Source organism: Anser cygnoides, chromosome 6 (assembly GCF_040182565.1).
Source record: "Anser cygnoides isolate HZ-2024a breed goose chromosome 6, Taihu_goose_T2T_genome, whole genome shotgun sequence".
In the NCBI taxonomy this organism is placed as follows: Eukaryota; Metazoa; Chordata; class Aves; order Anseriformes; family Anatidae; genus Anser; species Anser cygnoides.
In genome coordinates, this window is record NC_089878.1 from 21,949,600 (window position 1) to 21,971,647 (window position 22,048).

Below are 22,048 nucleotides of genomic sequence, written 5' to 3' on the forward strand. Positions count from 1 at the left end.
TACTTTATCTGCTCTAGAAATGCTGGCATCTGCAGTGTGGATGACAATCCTTGATCTAACAGAAAGGAAAAATGTCATTTGCATTTAATGAAAAAGAGAAGGCAAGTGACAGTAGATTCCTAATACTTATGTTTATTATGAAAGTGTCTCCAAATTTAAATAGCCCACAATACCGATTGGTTCCAGAGACTTTATGAGGGATAATTATTTTCCATATTAAAAACAAACAAACAAAACCAAACCAACCAAGTTAAACACAAAATAATTCCCAAAGTTCTACACAATAGCTATACATAAAAGGACTTTCAGCTAGCTAGCACATCACTGTGTCTGGGACAGTGGAGTTCCTACACATCACTGCATTTCTGAAAGAGTTGCTCAAGCACAGGATTGTCATGAAAACACACGTGAAATAGTGTCATCTGCCTCACCCTGACTTGCAACAGGCAGTCAACATGCACAATACATATGAGAGCTCGTCTGTGGATCTACTTAAATCCAGGGACTGCAAGAAGCTGAATTTCAACAGAAGAAGATGTAAAACGTGTTTCATTACACAGATCATTTTAGGTCATGTAAGACAATCTTGTTGGTCTTTCATTGTCACAGCTCCAAAACATCAATTCATAGTATTTCCTCCATTTTTCAAATTGAAAGCAGTTTCAAAAACAGAATTCTGTACAGACACACTCAAACACTGTGTTTTCATTGCAACTACTATCAGAAATCTTTACAATTTAAAGGCTACACATATATGCCACTTTTCCAAACTTGCACTAGTGTTTTTCAAAAAGAAAAGAAATAAAGAATAAGGTTGTCTTACTGAAGTTCCCATTAGGTCCCTGTTCCAAATCAAAACCAGTCAAAACAAGTAATACAAACTGGTTTTGCTTTATGGTTTAAAGGCAACTATAGTTTGCAAAACACTGAAGTTAGGCCTAATAGGTTTTACATTACAGGAAGGGTAAAAAGTATTCAATAGCTCCTCTTGCACAAATGTCACAAGTAGTAGACAGTAGGAGACATACAAAAATGGGTTGTAGCAAATAGATTAAAAAAATACCAAAGCATCAACTGTAGAAAACCAATAATAGCCCATATTTCTCTGAGAATACAGAAGGCTGCAGTAATGAAAAGATGAATGTAACAGGCATTAGGCTTCCTACTAGAATAGGCTGCGTAAAACACGCAGCGTCTAAATCAACTCGTGTTGATCATCATTGACATTTGCTGCAGGGTAACAGCTTTTGCCATTGTGTTCTGTTCAGAACTAGAACGTGATTTTCACTCAAAACAGATATAGATTTAAAACAAGAATCATTTTACCATAAGCAAAGCTTTAGTGCATGTACTTGGGTCTCAGAAAAAGGATTTGGCATCAGCAGTCACACAGACTGGTTCCAGGCTGAAACAGGAGCACCTGAAGATGTGACGCCCATTTCAGTTCTGCTGGAATCATTAAATAAATAACACATATAAAAACTACAAAATGGCAACAAGGAAACAGCATGGGACACTTTGGTATTTTAGAACTAGCACTATTTAACAGTGATCAAGATCCAAACGACTCCAATATCCACCCTTGTTGTTTGATCAGATATTTCTACCAATTTCTGCAATGTTTAAGTGTTTTTTTTTTAATGGTAAAAAAAAAAAACACAAACAAACCAACAACTTATTTTTCTTTTGGTATGAAAAATGCCAATATGAAAAGCAGTAAACAAAAGGAGACCTGAATCTTATTTTACTATATTCTGGGCTGGCTAGGGAGAGAAGACAAATTCTTACTACTTACTAATAAACTCTACACATCATTTCCTCATTTTCCTACTTCAACATCTCAACCACTGTGTTGTGTACTGTACTATAAAAAGGGAGCATAGAGTTTGAAGACAAATAGGTTATAGAATACAAACCCTCATTTCTAAAATGACAATTCTACAAAAGGTACGAATATACAGAACTTTCTAAGATATCGCATTTACCATGAGCCATGCGAATCACTTTAATAAATTTTCAGGAATGTGTGTGATTATCCTCTAAATACTTAATGGCCTCCAAAAGCACCTTGCAAAGCTCTTCAGCAGAGAAGCAAACAAATTCAGTTAAAAAGGAAATAGTTGCATGACATTCTCTCTGCAGAGTGGAAGAAGAAGCCAAAGTTTTGACATCCATTGGTTAAAGCAATAAATCAAAGCACACTGCCAAGTATGATCACTAAAACACTTGGTCCTTCTCAGTAAAGACAGAAAAAATGTGTGAATTTTTCATCACCATTAAAAACTGTAACTTGAAAGTTCAGCGATTGTTCAGCAAGTTAATTACTTGACACTTCTTTAGTCTTATCCCATTTCCGCAAACATGCCCTTTGAATCTCTGACCTTGCCTATTTTCCAGACATATCTGTATTGAGTTTATCCGAGGCTGCTAAGAATGGACTCCAAAAAGCCTGGTTTATGGGAGATAAATAAGTTACTGGACATCAGTGGAATCTTGGTAACTGTTTACATGCTTTAGTGAGTAATAGACACAACTTATTTTAAATGTCAAAGGAAGAGTTTCAATCCAAGTTACATTATTTAACAGTGGGGGTACACTAAGAATCTACATATCCAGAAATGGTCAAGCCAATTCAAGGGTTGTAACCTTGACTGAACGTCTGAATCAGCGCTCTACAGCACAACTGGAGAGGACCAACAGGGACCAAAGGTCTCCTGTATCTTGTTTGAGAACTGTTCATGAGAACCACTGTCTTTCCTGATATCGATGATATCACAGCACTATAGGTGTATGCCAACAGTTGAGAACAACATTCTGTCCCCACATATGACAAAATATTTACCAGAATGCCATTTTTATAACTATCTTTGCAGAAGGGAAACGGTCCAGTAGAGGTAGAAATCAACATTATGAAAGAGATGTGTTTTAGCTATTCACCGAGAGGGTGGTTGGGCACTGGAGCAGGCTTTCCAGGGCAGTGGTCACAGCACCAAGCCTGCTGGAGTTCAAAAAGCATTTGGACAATGCTCTCGGACACACGGTCTGATTTTTAGGTAGACCTGTGTAGAACCAGGAGTTAGATTTAATGGTCTTAGTGGGACCCTTCCAACTCAGGGTATTCTATAATTTTATGATTCTAAGCTGTTACTCTCAAGAACTTTCTCAGCAGGTCAGATTTCAGAACTAACAATGCTTATTCAATATATCCCAATACAATTTTCTTTTAAAACCTTAGTATAATATTCACAGTAATTAGTAACAAGTGCCACTTCAAATACTGTGGATGGGATACCTTCTATTGCAATCACGGTATCTTCACACGTATAGCTGGCCTTGCAGATAACTGTACGAAATCAGGGTCACAGGAGACAGATTAGAAAAATTAAGAGGCAAAGAAGCTTTTAGGGGAGAAGGAGATTTGAATAAGACTCTCTTGCTCCCTCATATACGCTCAGGGACATATAAGCTTTGAAGCTGCTGAATTACAAGGTGCCTGGATTTTTCAAAGGATGCTCTGTAAAACAGTTTTCCTCACACGATTTAGAAGTTTTCAGTTTTCTTACCTTTATTTGCTACTAAATGGTGGTACTATTTTCATTCATGCCATTCTGTCTTTACTTTCAGCACATTTTTTGCTAACACGCATATGGTCCCTATGGGTAATAAGGGTTTCAGAAGTTTTCAAGAGTCATGAGTAGAATGGAACGAATCGCAGTGTTTCAAAAAGAGAGAAGTGGCAACAAAACTTTCTTCAGATGAGTCTGTATGCTTTAGAACCTTTAAACATGTTTTATGATGCTAGAAATCATCTATGTTTTGCTATTTGCATAGGGTGGAAGGAATAAGAAATACTTCCTGGCCTAGGATTCCAGCTGAACACAGCACTCCAGTCCCTTTCTGTATAGAAGACACACTGTTACATTTTTTCCTGGTTTATTCCTTCCTTTTTTTTTCCTTTTCTTTTCTTTTCTTTTTTTTTTTTTTTAATATTTATATAAGTCTTTGGTCTACAAGCACATTGGTTCTGTGTGCACATACACAATACTGTTGAACAGTAGGTTGCATAGAGTCTGTTGCCCAAGAACCTTGCCTACTTTTGGCACTGCTGTCACAAATCACAGAAAAGTGTCCTTCAAGAGTTGTATGATCCTTAGCATCCTACATCAAACTATGATCTAGGAACTGGAAGAAGTGTTATATATGTATATATATATATTATGTTAAAAGAGGATGTTAGTTTTAGGTGTTATTTTGTCTTCTTTGGGACACAGTTTGTAAATATTGGATGAAATAGGAGAGCAAAATAATTTAACAGACACACCCCCTTTTTTTTATAAAGGTGACAAAATACTGCTGAGCCTTCGAAGTTTGTTGTGAATTACGTTAAGTGAATTTTGCTCAAGTTTTCATGCATTTAAAATAAACTACTTCTAGTAATGTATGACATTGTGCCTTTTCTCTCTTCAGCCTACCAAAAAAGTGGTAATAATTAAAAGAATGATACCTAGACTGAACTGTGTTTGAGGAAGCAATGACTTTTCATCTGCTGTTTTTTCAATTACATATCTGCTCTCATCCATCTTAATTTGCAAGAACAGTTTCAGGAGTGAGTTCTGGATTCACAATGGTGCACTTGAACAAATACCTTTCAACATGGAATCTCTGCAAAAAACTGAAATCTATAGAGGTCAAAAATTGCAAGACAAAAAAAAACCAACAAAACAAATAAAAAAACAATACAAGAATGAGCGTATCTTAACTGTTAACATAAATGCTTTTGGGCATTTGCACAACCAATCAAATCTACTTCTAATGCAACTAACGACCAATTTTGAATTTTAGCTTATGCTAAAATAACATCTCACAATGGCAACAGTTCTTTTTCCCCAAATTGCTAATTGACCATATTACCTACTATTTAAAATATCAATCCAGTGTTTTAAAACTTTCTGTTGGAGAAACGGCCACTGTGAATTGATAGGCAATTTCAAAACCAGCACTCTAAAACACAAAGATAGCAAAAATATCTGAAGCAGAACTAGAATATGTAAAGCTATGTTCTATCTTTTGTAATTAACAAATCAAGCAACTATTACTTATAGCAGACTCAGCAAAAGCAACAGGGATGGACCGAAGAGCTCTGAGCGTGATGCTCTCCACCACTGTGAAAAAAGTTTGAGAAAGGATATTCCCTTTTGTTCAGAAGTTCCCAGAAAGAATACAAAATAAATAATATTTTAAAGACAGTACAGGTGAAAATACTGCTCCCATTGTGTCAATTACATACACATACAGCATGCCTACGTATACAGAATGATGTGTTGTCTTCATTCACAAACAGGAAATATGGCAGTGCACTATCTGAATGCTTTTATACTCCTAATTTTTTCTGATGCTGAGATATATGAAGAAACCGCATTCACAACTTATAATTTACTTCCATAACAAACAGTTCATTCTGTTCGTGTCTCATGACACCCAAGGATTAATGCTCCTCTGAGCAAGTGCCACCAGTAATATACCCATTTGTCCCATTGGCACCACCGGTCCCATTAGTGGTGATAGTGCTGTGCGGGGTCTTTGAGCGAGGTACTGTTTCTTCCTCATCTGAGCTTGATTCAATGTCACTTCGGTCATCCTTTGCTACCTGTAGAATTTGAAGAAGAAGCAAGCAGTAGATAATTTTAAGGAAAGAACTGAGCTTTTTGGTTCAAGCTGGAATCAGAGAATTCAAACAGTTTTCAGTTGGAGCTTTGAAAGTGGTATCAGCTCTGGCACATTCTCTGCCTTTGCCTGCCTGCACAACTTCAAACACAGCTGCCTGTACACACGCCCTCTGCATGCAGAGGCAGGGTGAGAACTGTGCCCTGACGCATAAAAGGTATTATGTCAAAGGGAGAGTACAGGGTTCAAGGCAAAGGGTGGTGCCCCAACTAAAGGTAACCACAGTCCAAGCTCCCTAGTTCAACCTAGTCCATGTCCTTCTGCCCTCCTACTACAACTCCATTTTCTTTGTCTTCCAGACATGGGGAGGCTCATAACTGACACAGGGATTCCCATACTTCCTTTGGGGTGCTTTTATTTGACCTGACAATGCCAGAATAAATAGTAAGTATTCACCCTAACATCTCCCCCCTCACCTCCCATATGGCTCCCAGGAGCTGTGCTGTGGGCTGGCAGTAGGAGGTAGGAGTACTGGCCTAAACGCACCTCACGGCACCAGTCTCTGATCTCTGAGACGTGGTGAGAACAGTGCTCGGAAACACTCGATGTAGTCCAGTCCCTAGCACAGGAACCCCACATGTACTCGAGCACTTCAACCATCTGCCCCAGTGTGCCATTGGAAAGCTGCTTCAGAAACACACTGGCCTTAACTGCTAGGGACTTCCTGCTAATTTCCAGCTGAACTTCATTCCTGCCAATTTATACCCTTTTACTGGATGAATTCTACTCCTTAGACTAACGAGTCTGCTCTTCTCCTTTGTAGAGCTCTTTGAAGATCATAAATGAGGATCACTAAGTTTGAGAACTGAGCACTAAGTCCCTTCGGAATCCCTGAGGTGACTTTGCTTTTCTGTGTTCAGTCAGGTGCACCCAAAACAAGCAAAAATGTGGGGAAGCCAACAACAGACAGGTTAAGAAGAGCAAAGAAGGGCAACAGAAAAGAAAATCCTGCAAAGAAAAAGCCCTGCCTGCCCTATTTTTTCAGGGCTGTTTTTTTTCTAGGAGGTAACAGCGACACTGCCAACATGTGGGATCATAGGATAACTCAGGTCAGAAGAGGCCTCGGAAAGACTATGCCTAGCCTCCTGCTCACAGCAGGGTAATCTGTCAAGTCAGCCGAGGTTTATCCCAGAGCTTTATCCAGTCTAGTCTTGATAAACTCCAAAACTGATAAAAGTACATCAGAGAAGTTAAAAAAAAAAAAAAAAAAAAGGCATCAACAGAGAGAGGCATGAAGTCAAAGTTGCAGGCAGCTTTTAAAGATGCAGCTTTCTATGCCTGACTGTATAGCTGAGCTTCCTAATTCTTTTGGGATCTATCCATCCTGTGCAAGTTACCACATCTGAAAATTACGATTGACTTTACCATAGTGAGTGGACATAAAGGTGACAAAACACATGGCAAGTCTTTTCACCAAGGAAATCAAAACAATTAAAGAACAGGGAATGTCACTGAATATATATGTTTGCTTACAACAATCCTCCGCCATCCCAGAAAGCCCTGAAGACAATTTTGCTCTCCAACTGTTGCTTCAAAAATGACTATTGGCCTTTGAGGCTCCCAGCACTGCTACCACCCCTGCAATACTGTAACGCCTGAGTGACATTACTCTGTTTGGGAACAGAGAAGAAAGAAACACAAAGTTCCCATACACCTGGGAATAACTGCTTTTTAATGTCAATGTCTAGCAGGGCAGCAGTTCTGACACCTGTGAAATTGGACTCAGCTGAGGTCAGAAATTCAATACCATACCTACACAGCTTCAATTAACAGATTACTTCAGTCTCTTATATACAGGGAGTTTTGTATTAAAACTGTTGTGGATATAGAACTACGCTTAGAATTACACCTTTATCAGACAAAAGAGAATGGGCTCTCACAGTGTGCCTGTGATCAACGTGAGGGCAGACTAGATGATCTGAAAATTCTGCGTCATTTTAAATTCTTTTAATATATTAAATTTACTGCTAAATCTTCTGCTAGCATCCTGCCCCGAAGCCAATTAAGATTCTATGATGTGACCATTTATAAAATGCAGCACATGACATACCAGGGGCTTTCTACATAAAACGTGGTATGAATGCAGCACATCTTGCAGTACTTAATTATCTTTGTTTATTTCCAAAAGACCAGTGGAGTAATTCCTACAGAGTGCGTTTAGAAAATATGTACCTAGGTTTATAGAACTCCTAAGCATAACAAAAAGTAAGAAATAGATTATCAGGACTGTTTACAGATTTAATGATAAGAAATTGCTTTATTAGCTGAGCTGTTCCAAAGGTGGGTACTAGTAATACAACAATAAAACAATTAAGAAAGAAGATATACTGTAAGATATCTTCAAACTTCTGTGAAAACACTGCTTATTTTACTGTGGAAACTGAAAGGGTTGTAAGTGAGGAAGAAAGTTAAGATCTAGAGGAAGATAGTCATGTATATGTCATCATGCCTCAAGTCATGTATATGCAGCTTTAACCTTGTCACTGTCTTCTTGCAAGTGTCTAACTCCGCTTTCATACAATCTTAATTTCCTCCTTCTGTGCAATTGGTTGAACTACAAGGCAGAGGACTTATGCTCTCACGTATGCTTCCTGAAGGGTGACAGAGCAGCATATGTAAAAATGGTTGTAATGCAATAACACTCAGATACTATGGATAGAAGAGGGTTTGAATGGTGTTGGACAGTGCACAGGCAAGAAGCAAAAACACGCTTTAAGGACAGCCTTCCTTTAAATATGTAAACACAATCAATGGATAAAAACATCAGGCAGAAACTGCAAAAGAAAAAAAGAAAAACAACACCCTGCTATTGTGCAGAACACATCTTTTGCATAGTAAATTTAAAGAAACTTACATGCAAGGGGTTCCACTTCCCAGCCTTCCAGCACAGCACAAGGGAAAGGATAAACAAGCAGAGTAAGAGACAGTATGAAACACTTTTTGAAGTCACTGGTTTAATTCAAACAGGACAGCTGACGGTAATAACCGGTAAAAGCAGAGAAGCCCAAAGCGTGACTTTCATGCATAATACAGTTCAAGAACGTGCTGCCACACTGAGCGAGTGACAGATTCTGGGCTCTGTCCAGCAAGAGGCTGAGCTCTCAAGTACATCCACAGAAAGCAGTTATCTGCAGAACAATCCCATTCCCTTCAGAGGTGGTCATGTCTAAAATATCAACTTATGTGCTCTACTGTTTAAGGGCAAAATACCCTGTAGTTTACATGATCAATGCAAACTTTTTTAATCTAAATGTGAGTGCAGTTCCTGCACAGGAAGTGTAATGGGGCTAGTATTTCTGTGAATTACATCTCCCCATCAAATCTAACAATGTTAGCAATATACTACATTGCATCCCAAACAGTCTTGCTGTGAGATTCCTAGAAAGCAAGTACATAGCCCTTTGCAGAATCTCATTATACCAAAATCCAAAAGAGATTGTGGTTTGTAACTTTGCCACTACCAAAAGCAGCAGAATTTCAGTTTGTATTATTATAACTACCAGCTGGGAAATTAACACTTTTCTAACTACTATAAAGAAGAAAAACAGAACTGGCAGCCCCTAAGGAGCAGTTTGCTTGTTTTTTTTTTTGTTTGTTTGTTTGTTTTTTTTAAAATCCAATTTCTGGAATGTAGTTTGGTTCAGTGCATCAGATTATAAAAAAGAAGCATGGAAGCACATATAAATACAGTCACTATAAAGAATGTATTAACTTATTTACCATTTGTTAGGAGGAGTGGAAAAAAAATCCATGAAAAGGAAAAGTGTTTATGTAAGACAACATGTGCCTTTAGTAATGGGTTATGGATCAGAAAGAACAAGTACCTAAAAAGTAACCATGTATTGATAATGAAAAAGTTAAAAAGAGTAAACATGAAACAGAGATGTGCTGTCTTACCTTGCCCTTTGAAATAGCTTTGTAGGCTGCCTTTATGATTAGGTAAGACCAAAAACAGTGCAGAATTTGAAGAACCACAAGCAACACATTGAAGACCCACAAGGCAGGAAAATTGCCCAGAGCTTCATACAGTTCAAACAATGTAGTGTTTAATATCCTATAAGAGAATGAGACAGAAAAATAATTGCACTTTCTTTAGGCCAACAATCTAAAAAAAGCCCTTTATAAATCAAGATGACAAATACGTGATTAGATGGGATCCACCCATATAGTTGTTTCTTACAGCAACAGCGACTTGGACTGAATTGTATTGGTGTCTCCAGAGATAACCACCACCAAAATGTTGCTTTCAATGTTTAACATCACTTAACAAACATCACATATAGGAATAAACAATTCTCAGTGTGTATTTCTTCCGTTCTTTTATAAAGCTGGCAGGTGTCAACTCTCTCAAATAACCCCATCCCTGATTAATAACAAAAATTACCTATTTATTTATTTTTGATCTTGACTTCTGGAGGGGTTGGGTTTAGTAACTGCCTATTACCAACAGGTAAGAGAATGCATGAGGATTGCTACTTTGCACTGCAACTCCCAAACAGTACTGTGCTCTTCAAACCACACTCCCAGGCTGGGATGGTGGCTGCAACCTCCCTTGCTACACAAGGGAGAGCTGGACAAAGAGCTGGGCAAGGTTCCCTGCACACTGCCATCTGAAGTCCTGACGGAAGCTGATGAGCTTGCCTCAGCGTACACAGCTATGAATGTCTTTGCCTTCTTGACATCAACAAAGTGAGTAAAGTGCTATGAACAACAGAAAACACAGCCTGAGGTTGTTCCATTAATATGAAACTTTACCAGTATATGAAACAATGGCATACGCATGGCAGGACTCTGCCCCTTGTGGGGTTTTCCAAGACTGAGAGTGAGCTTTAGTGCAGGCACTAAAAGGGATGCTAAAATATGACTTGTGAAGCTTTGTAAATACAGCACTAATTATTCTCTGCCCAAACACTGATATAGCAGATGATTTTGATCTAGACGTTAGCAAATAGCCTGACAGCAGAAAGTGGATAACAGACATTAAAACAACTGCATTTTTGGAAACAAATAACGATCTATGAATGCCTGTTATGGAAGAATGGAGGTGGCCAAGAAAGGAGGAAATATGAGGATTTGTCAATCTCCATCCATTTTCCCCGCTGGTATGTATTTTTTTAAATTAGCTATCAGCCTGTAGCCACTAGATGGCACTAGATGCGCTTTGTCTGAAGGCAAGGGATCTAACTGAGGTCCTGTAAGAGATTCAGGACAGCATGGTTCACTTTTGAAGTGTTAGAGATACTGGGCTCTACTTTTTAATAAACAATCAAGCTTGCCATAATCCTTTCCACATAAAATTCAGCTCAAGCAATATTTTAGTAAGAGGAATGTACACACAGCAAACCCATAGAATAACATTTAGTGGTAATGATTTATGCGTATAAACAGTATTGGCCAAAAATCAGTCAGCAATTTTTAATACACTGGCCTTAATACTCTAGGGCATTTCATAACAAATATTTTACCTTTTTATTTTTGCTTTCTTATGCTAAACTACAAATATGCTTCACAATTTAGTGACAAGTGGACGTCTTATAACCTTATTATCCAGCTGTGTTTTTTAGAATGTTTTCTGGTTCTGGAGTGAACATCAGAAAAAAAAAAATGTTTTCCAGATGATGCAAAAAAAACTCATCACATTATTGCTTTTGTCAGCTAAAACTCTTCAGTCTCAGCTTTCTGCAATTTGTTCTGCCAATGGAGGCATTGCTCCATGGCACTGCAATACCCCACTTTATAATTCAAGGGGAAACTCTCAGCTGTAGTCAGCACTCATAGCTGTAGTCAGCACTGTTTTACTTCACCAGTACTTAGTTTAGTTCAAACTACGATATCAAATTCAAACTTCACATCAACAACTCCTGTATGCAAGCCTACTGTTACTTACATCCAACTGTCTTCTTTTGCGTCTGGAATTCTATGTGCTCCAGAATTTAAGTGCAGTTACTACAGGTTTCTATCTGCACTTTTATTCACTGGACTGAGTTCATCTCTGCTGACTTCCATAGTAGTCAAGTCAAAAAAGCAGCATTAGAGATACAGATGGTCTGTTCTTGCAGTAGTGCAAAATATTAGGAAGACAGGAAGGCCAAAAAGAGTGCTTGTGATTCCAAAAACAGTTTCACTGTGCAAATGAGTCATCTACTGTGTATGAGGTATGGGAAATAAGCTTACGCTGGAAAAGCAGAACTCTCTGTAACTTGCTTGTGCCTGGCATACTAAGGACAGACTGGAACTCTCCATAAAAGCTGCTGAAAAGATCTCATTAATTGCTCAGTAATGCTAGGAGGGGTCAGAGACACAATGTGCAGGCTAGGTGTGGAGATATAGCTAATGCTTACAGCATCTAAGCACAAAAGGCTGAACAGAAGCTGAGTGACAACTACAGAAAATTATGGAAAAAATGGAGGAAAGCAAATAGACTTTTTCTAAATATAAATCAATTATTTCATATCAAAAGCCTGAAATGGGGGGAAATCATAAGGTTAATGGGACAGAAAACAGAGAGTAATTCCTCCTATAGAGACTGAGGAAGGGAGGGAGGGAAGAAAAGTTAGACAACTTTCCACCAATTCTGCTTTTGAAAGGATTCAACGGAAGCATTTTAACCAACTGCACAAGTAACAGGGGCTGGAAGAACCAGCATGAGAATGGATTACATAAAGGAAAGAGCATCTATGGCATTAATGTACAAATAAACCTTTGGTTCAGCTACTCAGAAAGGTGCTTAGGTACTTATATCTGCAAATATGCTTGCTGGAATATTACAGTTCTCCAGTTGTTAAATCCCAGCTTTTCAAAATGAATGGTGGAAACTTTGATTCCTGTCTTTCTGATTTAAAAAGTTGGATTTGATCTCAGAGAAAGAAATTACTTTAAGATGCAAGTGCTCTACTTCTCTGAAAACTTTGGTCAGCATTTCTCAGCTCCTGCAATTTGAAACAAAATATTAGCTTCTTCTTTGAAAACAGGTATTGGCCTACAGAAATCTTCCTGGGGCCTTGAAAGATTTTAATAGCTGAACAAAACACCAGAATTTCATGGAAGATATTTTTCTCTTTTCTCTTGTTAAATATTTCCCAAGTGGGGTTCTGTACCTGGAAGCACGAAGCTCTCAGTTTAGCATTTTGAATTAAGCAGTGGCTGATGAAGACACATGAAAACACATTCAACACTTAGATCATCCAATCTACTCTTACAGAAATCTGTGGTCTCAGACAAGGACCGAGACACGACTCAGATAAGATTATGCTCCCTCCCATCAATTTACTGGGCACAAGTCCAGGCTCTTGGATAGCAGAAACTAAATTCTTGGTTAGCTGATCGCTTGTCTTGCACTTGAGGTGCAACAAGGAAAGGGAGATGAAGGAAGAGAGATAGAGATGGATGGGTGGAAGAGTAAAATGCGCATTTAAATTTATCTGAGAATTGGCAAAATGTGCCGTGTTTGTTTCTGAAAGGATCTTTAGAAGAATGAAAGGAGGCAAGAAAGAAGGCCATGTGGAAAGAGTAGGCAGTTTTCCAGGCGAGCAGGAAACACATGATAAACTCTGCAGAATGAGGCATATGAGGCTGACTGCCATGCTGGGCACTATTATCAAATCCAAAGGAAGCAAAAACCGTGCAGCTGAAATGAACACTACTGAGAGTTGCCTGAGCTCCTGCAGCACTGCCAGTGACCAACATACTGAGCGTGCAACAAGCTGAACAAAAGGCTTGTGGTTACTGCAGCGGAACAGGTATAACAAAGGACAGCAAAACATCAACCTCCATGTCTAAACAATTTCAGAATAGATGTCTATCTTCTTGGCCAAGCATATAGCAGACAAGTTATTCCATATTACACCATAACCAGCTGCACTGGGACATCTTGCATACTGCATTCATTACAGAGCAAATAGCTAATTGCATCTAGGTGGGCACAAATGAAATTCAGATCTTATTTAGTGCAAGTAATCCAACAGCTACATATACTATTTCCAGCAATGCTTAGAAACTTCTGCTTCTTTGAATTTTTCCCTTAAAAATAAAGGATTGAACTTACTTCTACCTCAAAACATAATTTATTCTTCATTATACATGGTAAATAGTGACCAAGACCAGAGATCAAAGAAAGAGGAGTCCTATATTTTGTATTTAGCTGTTCTATTAACTTATTGTGAGATCCGAGACATTTTCAAGTTCCTTTATATGGTTTACTTATTGTTAAAGATGGATATAAGGTATCAATACATCCTGTCTATCTTACAAAGATGCTGGGAGACTTAATTCATTAGCTTGCTTGTAAACTGCTATGGACTACCTAAGTAAAAAGATCCCATAACACTAAGAGTGTGAAAGTACATCCACATGTTGATCAGCCACAGGACAATAAATCAGTACAGTTCATCAGTAGTCAAGATTTATTTCTGGGATTTAGACTTCCATTGAAATCTAACAGGACTTCATAACTCAGGCTGCCCTAGCTACTTACAGTGATAATGCTAACTTTATGCAACAGGTGATCTGACAGATGTTTCTGTATGCATGACCTTAGACGAGCTACCCAACATTTTACCTGAGATGGGTAGGAAATGATGGGCAAAATAGCCATTAACTTCAAGAAATGTTGGTCTGCAGTGCTTGCATATCCCAGAACCCTCAATCTGCAGCACAGCTAAATATTTAATTATAGCAAATCCAGTATATAAAGGTTGTACTGCCAACTTCTCCCTCTTCTAAGTTTCAGCTCGGCCAGCTGCTTTCAGGACTGCGTCTGTACCACTGTGCTGCTTTGAACAGATGCTTCTCGGTTCCTGCTGAGTGGAAGAACAAGCTGGTTTCCCTTTTCAGATCTTGCTGTCTCTGAGATTTTCAGTGCCTCAAAGGAAGATTTATGCTACTAATCAGTGCATGGCAAATACGGGGGGAGCAGCATAAACCCACTGCAAACTGAGAACAGTCAGAAGAACCAGTCACTCACACAGCATCATTGAAAGAGGGAAGAAGGGACAGAACAGGAGAGAGAGACGGAAAGAGATGGTCTTTCAAGAGCATCTCAGAGGAAGTCCTCAGATTTTTGGATTGGTGCTGCTCATTACCCTCTTCCTTTACACAGTAAGTCGATAAAACATCTCCACAAAATGCAGCAAAAGAAGGGATAGAAACTCCTGAGTTCATATACAGAGCAATGTTAAACCCACATATTTCAGTTTTATCAGTGAGGTCAGCAGCATGTGGAATTCTGCTCACCCATCCCAGCCCCACATCAGAGGATTCTGAGGTCAGCTGAGGCCTGCTGCTCCTAACATGGTGCTAGTACAAAGGCTCAGCTGCTGTGCAGACCGGTGGCTCCTGCTCTAGCACTAATCGGCAACAATACCTCTTGGCAGAAATCACATCCCTGACACTGAGACCGTGTTATTTTTAGCCCTGTGCAGATCAATAGGATTTCCAATTACTTAACTAAAATGATGCATTGGACAGGAAATTATTCATGTTTGATGTACTGTAAAAGATACCATTCTGATCAAGCTGTCACTGTCCTGGGTTCAGCTGTGCTTTTCTCTTCACTCAATTTCTTCTCATCAACAGTTACCGCCCATTAACTGATTTTGCAGCCACTGGCATGAATATAAGTATTTCCACTCTTGTGGATAGAAAAAACACAAGAATACAAGGTCAGAGACACCTTCACATTCTAAGCTCAAATCTCAAATCTCAGGAGAGTCTTTCAATAGACATTAGGATATGGAAAGAATTCAAATTTCCTAGCAGAATGTAATTATACGCAGCAAAATGTTGTATCAGTAATGTATTCTGGCAAAATGCTTGCATGAAGGCCTGTGGATCACATCACAGGCAGAAACGACGTTATGCTAAGAACGACACTTCCACATCTGAAAATCTCCAAGCACACATAAAACTTTTACATGTGAATATGTTATCAAGATCCCTTTGCCTACAGTTCATGCTATTCTCTAAATAGGAAAGGCATTCAGTGGAAACTATAGGAGACCAGTTTCCAATCCTTGCAAAACAGGCTATCAGAGGAAATAAAAGCCTTCCTCATGCCTCTTTCTGTTAACTACAAGTAAGTGCAGTACCTGTGTGCAAGGAATATTTCTCCCTCTTGCTTTAGGAGCACACACTGATGCTGATGGCAGACAGTTCAGGAAAAAAGATTACCCAAACCTTCTCTAACGCAGGAACTAAACAGAACTAGTTCAAAAACCCACAAAACGTCACAAAACAGCTGCAGTGACCTCTCTGCCAGGTACCCAGTGCCTTTCAGGTGGCTTATATCCCATTAGGAGTACTGCACTCTGGATTCATTGGTCTGGTTCTGAGAACCTGGCTCTAGAGTAATGGAATCATTTTAAAATACACAAAAAATCATGCAGCTTAAAGAAGTGTGCTGGCACGGTGTCTGTCAGTGACTTATTTTTCAAATAAATGACTCAGGTATTACGGTCCAGTTGTGGGAGAAATGCCAAAAGACATGGATAGGGAGGGGGAAAAAAAAACCAAAAAGCTAATGAATTCTACCTTTGTCTCCACAACCGTCATAAGAACTTCCTCCATGGCAAAGGCTTGGAAATCAGCATTAAACAGTTTTCAGTTCAATCCAGCTTCCTCAATTGTGACCTGTACTTTTCACAGCTATCATGGCTCACACTCTGCCATTGTGCAACACTGATAAAACCAACAGGATGTGCTCACTTACATGGGTGCTGACTTTATTCCAAAGTGTTTTGCTGTAATGACCTCCTTCTAGCTGAGCACTAATGAGACGCTAGCTGCATCATGGCTGTTGATCATGGTGCTCAAAAGCCATTTACTATTTCAAGCTGGTAAGTTAACTACCATTCCCACACTTCTGTACAGCTACAATTTTTATGCCCCACATATAACAGCAACTTGCAGTGAACCAGCAGCATTGTTCTGCTTTTATATCAACACGGTGGCATTATAAAATATGCCCCACCAGCAGCAAACACCCCTGCTACAGTTAAAGCTTTTAAAAGAAAAGGGGATGAGCAGAGGCAAAACATTCGCCAGTGTTGAAACTACCTAGAGCCAGCCAGAGCATCAGCACTCCTATGGGCTGCCTGTGGTACTTCTGCATCAGCACAGCTCTCCCCTCTGCAGAACAGGTTATGCTTTAAAATGTATTTGGGGTCAAACTTTCCTCACATACCTCTGCTTTAGATAAAAACCATGTCCAGCCTCTGTTTTCTCCCTTCCTTCCTGCAAATGATGCAATTTCAGAGAACTTCAGCTGACTGCCATGGCAGAGCCAACCTGCAGTTCAGCCTCCTCTCCAGTCACCATGCCCCGTGGAGCTGGCTTAAAAGCAGCTAAAGCATCTGGCCACAGGAACACCACCAAAGCTGCTTCCCTTCCCTTGAGACATTTACACTCATCAGAATAATTCTGAGCAAAAGAAGTATTCTGGTAATTGTCTCTGGCCTGTTTTCAATCAGACCTCAGGTTTTAGAAAGGACAGATTTCGTAATAAAAGAAGGAAAGCGAGTACACAGTCTGAACACCCTGTCCCTGACAACAGAAGGCATTATTACAGCCACAGGGAACAGTCTGTAGAAACTAAAAATGAGGATAAGAATTGACTTTGGAAGTCCTGATGAAATCCTTTTTAATACATTTTTTTCCAGTTGTGATCACATGAAAATCTTCGAAACTGAAATACCAAGCAAATGCCACTTCTTTTTGTTTACACTGCAAACCCACAATGGTGAATGACACATGTAACCCTTCCATTTCTTATAGCTTCTCTGTAAACAGTTGGTTCGGCACTCCAAAGACTTCAGTTTTGATTCATACAGTACTCAGAGCCCTGAGTTCACAAGTGCTGTAAACAATTTGAGGAAATAAAATAACCAAGCAATACAAAAAACATCATCAGGTAATGTTTTGTCAAAAACAGATGGGATGACAACATTATATGTACTCTGCTAAAGAGCTAAGACAAGAGTCATGAGTAAATTTATGGAGACTTAATTAATAGACCCTTTTTAAAAAAAAGCATACATTGAAGTCTATAATTTCTTCAAATGTATTGCATTTAGGTTGCCAAAAACTTATTAAATGCTCTTGATAAACTAATGGGTTAGAAGTTACCTCCTGAAGCTTAAAACAACCTGAAATACAAGCACATTAGATAATTTTTGCTGCTAGTTCTGCAGCATCCACTCACTGACAGTGTGAATAATATTGGGAATCAAGTACATTGGATCAAAATAAGAATTTATTCCTTCAATATCTGCTACCCACAAACAACCTAGATTGTGCTTTATTTTAGACAATGTTTTGAGCAAAATGAGCTCAAAACAGTGTCAGAAGAGATTTACTTGCTTAATAAAAAAGTAGCTTATTTTACAGTAGAACAATTAGAGATGTTTGCCCAGTTGTATACATAATACTAGCCAGGCTAGAAAGGTTTTTGCTTGCCTCAGGATCCAGTGAGAATAACTAAAGCCATCGTGAAACACTGTTCATAGAGTCCAGATGAGGTTGGGGCAGCTGGGATTTATCTGGTTACCTAGATTCTTACCATGCCTAGTAAATGACCAGGATTCTTGCTTTCGCTAGTGCCCACATATTGCTTTGATGTAGTGGGATGATTGTGGGTTTGAGATTTCTGTTTTACCAATATGTTCACAGGAATGAAGCAGGGTGCCTCTGTCAGGGTCCACATGCTGCCTTCCCACAATACACATGCTCAAAGGGCCGAACAGCAGAAAATGTGCCAGGAAAGAAAAACAGTATCAAAGATGATGATTCAAATTCCCTGCATGTTAAGAGCTGCACAAAAACAGTCAATATCAGCTAGAAACAGGACAAGGCTAGGAAAAAGAGAGGTTCAGCAAATCTCTGCAGCAGCTGCTACTAATGGGGGCTCTGTGCTGCCCTATTCATAACTCAAGCTGCAATTTCACTCAGAAGCTGATTGCAGGATAGAAGGAAGGAGAGAGAACAGTGCAAACGGGCAATACTGGATCACTGTTTGGAGACCCAGTGTGTGCATTAATAGTATGGCTGTATTCCATGCTGTTGTTCAACCAGTGATGAAATTCAGGAAGGGCTAGTCAGCTGGTCATGCAGAGATGAGAGAAAGATGGTAATAAGTAACTAGGGTTTGTTCCAGCACACCATTGTGAAAAGAAGTTAATTTTAACTCAGCAAGGATCACACCATGCCTGTGTGGTTCATGCAGATATTCACTGCCATGAAAAGGCAATTAGAAATCAGCCATGAACCAGACTGTTTGTACTCTCATGGGCATTAAAAATGAAAGAATAACAAGAAACCAAGCTATTCTAAGGTCTGGCAGACCTGCGCTTATATAGGATTTGTTGGCAGAAGAAAAAAAATCCATTTAGCAACTGTATTTTGGAGTCAATAAGAAGACAGGCACCAGAAAGAGCCTTGAGTCGTAACTGTGAGAACTATTTTTCTTTTTTTTTTTTTTTCTTGACAGAACCTTTCCAAACAGATGCACAAATGGAATAACCAGTTAGATATACCTACCAACATTACACAAGACCATAACAACTAACCAAAGTGGTTTACTGTCTGTGCTCACAGCTTCTAATGTGGTACAGTAGTGGGGGCATGCTGAGGCTTCACAAATCTCATGAGTGCAAACAACATTTCCCTGCTCCTCTGACTTTTGACAGTGGCAATTGCCAGTAAGACTTCCCTGAAACTCAGTGTGTTCTAGTTCTCATATAACATAATTAATTAAAAGTAGCAAAACACAAACTCATACGAGTAGTATTCAGAGAAACACAAAAGAATGTGAATTTAAACAACTTGGTGCCTCCACATGGTCATCATCAGCCTCGCTTTCCTTGAAGTGTTCTCTTCCTTCTTTGAAACCCCTAAGTTGCACCTTTCCCTAGTTACCTTAACCCATGTTTTTAAACAGAGAATGGGTTTAGTAATCTTGTATCTCTCTCCATGCCAGCCACCTTTCTCCCACTGAAGCTCTTGGAAATACCCTAATTGTCACCTTGTGAAAATAGTTTCAGATACTGAACTCTTCACGGCATTAGGAGATCTATACGAACAGCCCTGTCAAAAAAAAAAAAAAAAGGCAAAACAACAACAACAAAAAACACCCACATATTCTGGAAAGATAAGCAAAGCAGGTGAGTAGTCTTGGGTTTCCTCTATAGCCAGCCTTCAGGAGTTTCAGTTCTCAGAACATGAACTCTGAAATGAGCAAAGAAAACTGGAGAGACTGGAAAATCTTGGCTGCTACACAGCATCACCTTCTTAAGACCCACGCCTCTTCGAATGGAAGTGCCTGTTTGCCATCTGCACACCTCAAAATTTGATTAATAAATATTACAGCCCCATGAGTTCCCCTGTCTGAATACTGAAAGAAAAACATAACAGCAGCAAAAAGCAAACCATTCCTTTATCAACAGAGAAGACTACGTCTGTGTAACTACCTCAAAAATAAATGTTTGAGGCCTAAGGAAAAGGAATTGCAAGGCTTATTGAAATGAAGAAAGGCTCTAGGTAACAGTTTTGCACAGCCTGATTAGACTAGCCGAGGGCTCGCATCACTTCTATCAATTCTTCAGTTTGAGATTGCCTTCATTCTCTCTACAATCCTCTATCACCTGAGAAGGCATCATGTTCCCCGACTCTTGGAGAGTTGTTTTATGTTGTAATTTGCTAGAACAGTGATTATGCGCAAGTGGGAGAATTTCACAAGCAAAATGTCTTGTCAGTGGAAATAGCAGCTTTACTCCTACATTTGCTTAGCAGCAGGAGGCAGAAAGTGTCCTGGGGTTTTTGAATTATTGCTGAAATGAACTCCAGATGCCTGTAGAAAGACTGCTAAATATATACCTAATTGCCTGTTTCTTTTGTCTTAGCCCTGCTGCTAAACAACCTTCAGACAACAGCATTTGATACATTCTGAATTCTTTATTAGCACCTTTATGCGGAATTAAATGGCACTTGTGCAAAGCTGGAGCACAAGAGCATGCCAGCGCTTCATAAGCGACATTGCTGGAACCCTGCCTTGGATGTTCGCCTTCTTGCGTGGGGGAAGTTTTCTTTATAAATTACAGTCTTCCTTTTACATTGCACACTCACCAATTTTATACCTCTCAGTTTTTATGCTAGAAAAAATTTGCATATTTATGTAATATTAATCAGGCATCAAATTTTGCTATTTTGAATATTCAGCAACAAGGAAAAGGAGGGCAAAACTATGTTTCCTGGCCTGCTGCCACTTCAATGACTCATCTTTGCTGACATGCAAGCTAATGGGGGTGAAGATTTATAAATGCAGCTTCACAGAAATAAAGGATTTTGAGAGACAAGCTCATATGTCCCATGCTTCATCCTTACTAACTCTGACTCTCACATGCAACGCCCGCACTACAGCTGAGAACTATGAAGCTGCCTCCAGACTCCATGATTACAGATACCTGTAAGGATAACCATTAACTGCATGTACATGAAGGAAATAAGATGGTATCAAAAATCACACATCATACACAACATACTTGTACTGTATTCCCTGTAATTGAAGCATTCTTGCAAATAACATTCCACCAACAGCTTCCCTTTTCCTTGGAGCCACCCTCTGAAGACACCTCTCCAATTATTCCTTTCTGCTACAAGGTATTTTGGGGCTAAAAGTTTTACTCAGTTTGGTAAGAAGTAAGTGGAGTCTGACATTCTGCTTCTTACTCATGCAGTTAAGCCTATTATACATTGCATGTACTTCAAAGCAAGGACTTTGCTTTTCTTGCAATGTGGTTGTTTTTCTTGCTATGAGAATACTGGCCATTTATAAAGTAGCAATAAATTTCCACAGCTGAAGTGCTGGAATACTAAAAAAAAAAAAAGGTATAAAAACAATGAAAATGACAATTTCAAGCCACAGACATACTTGTCAAATACTATTACTAAGAGCATCAGGTGCCAGGTGGACTCAGAGAATGATTCAAACAATATTTATGGTTCAGCATCATATTTTGAAGGTTCAAGTGAATGACTGAACCATTCACAAATTCAAATTAGATAAATGTGCTCTTTTGTCAATTAAGGGGGAGGAAAGGCAGAGGGATCACTAGTGTAACCACTCCATCTGTGAAAGAGGAGTACACTGTCTACTGCTAAATTCCTGTGATTCACACAGTCCCTCTACATTCATTGCCTTCATGAGTCTACTTTGAATGATGCCACCTAATCACACAAGTGTGGTGATGCATTCTTCCACTGCAGGCTTCATATGAACAAAATATGGCTATTAGGCAGGCAGTAAGTTGATCACATTCGTCTCAATCTTTAAAAT

The 22,048-nt window shown here is 39.1% G+C and overlaps 1 protein-coding gene across 2 annotated transcripts in view; it reads right to left on the bottom strand.

Annotated features, from left to right (window-relative positions):
* Window positions 1-112: 112 nt before the first annotated feature.
* Window positions 113-22,048, bottom strand: part of CERS6 (ceramide synthase 6) — a 123,664-nt gene continuing 101,728 nt past the window's right edge. Inside the window, exons 9-11 of one of the 2 annotated variants that reach the window (XM_048061374.2) lie at window positions 9,622-9,778; window positions 8,579-8,602; window positions 113-5,647 (exon numbers count right to left, since the gene is read on the bottom strand). In XM_048061374.2, coding sequence (XP_047917331.1) covers window positions 5,486-5,647; window positions 8,579-8,602; window positions 9,622-9,778 — 343 coding nt within the window. In that variant the 3' untranslated portion in view covers window positions 113-5,485. The remainder of the gene's footprint in view (window positions 5,648-8,578; window positions 8,603-9,621; window positions 9,779-22,048) is intronic. The other variant, XM_048061375.2, reaches the window with a different exon arrangement.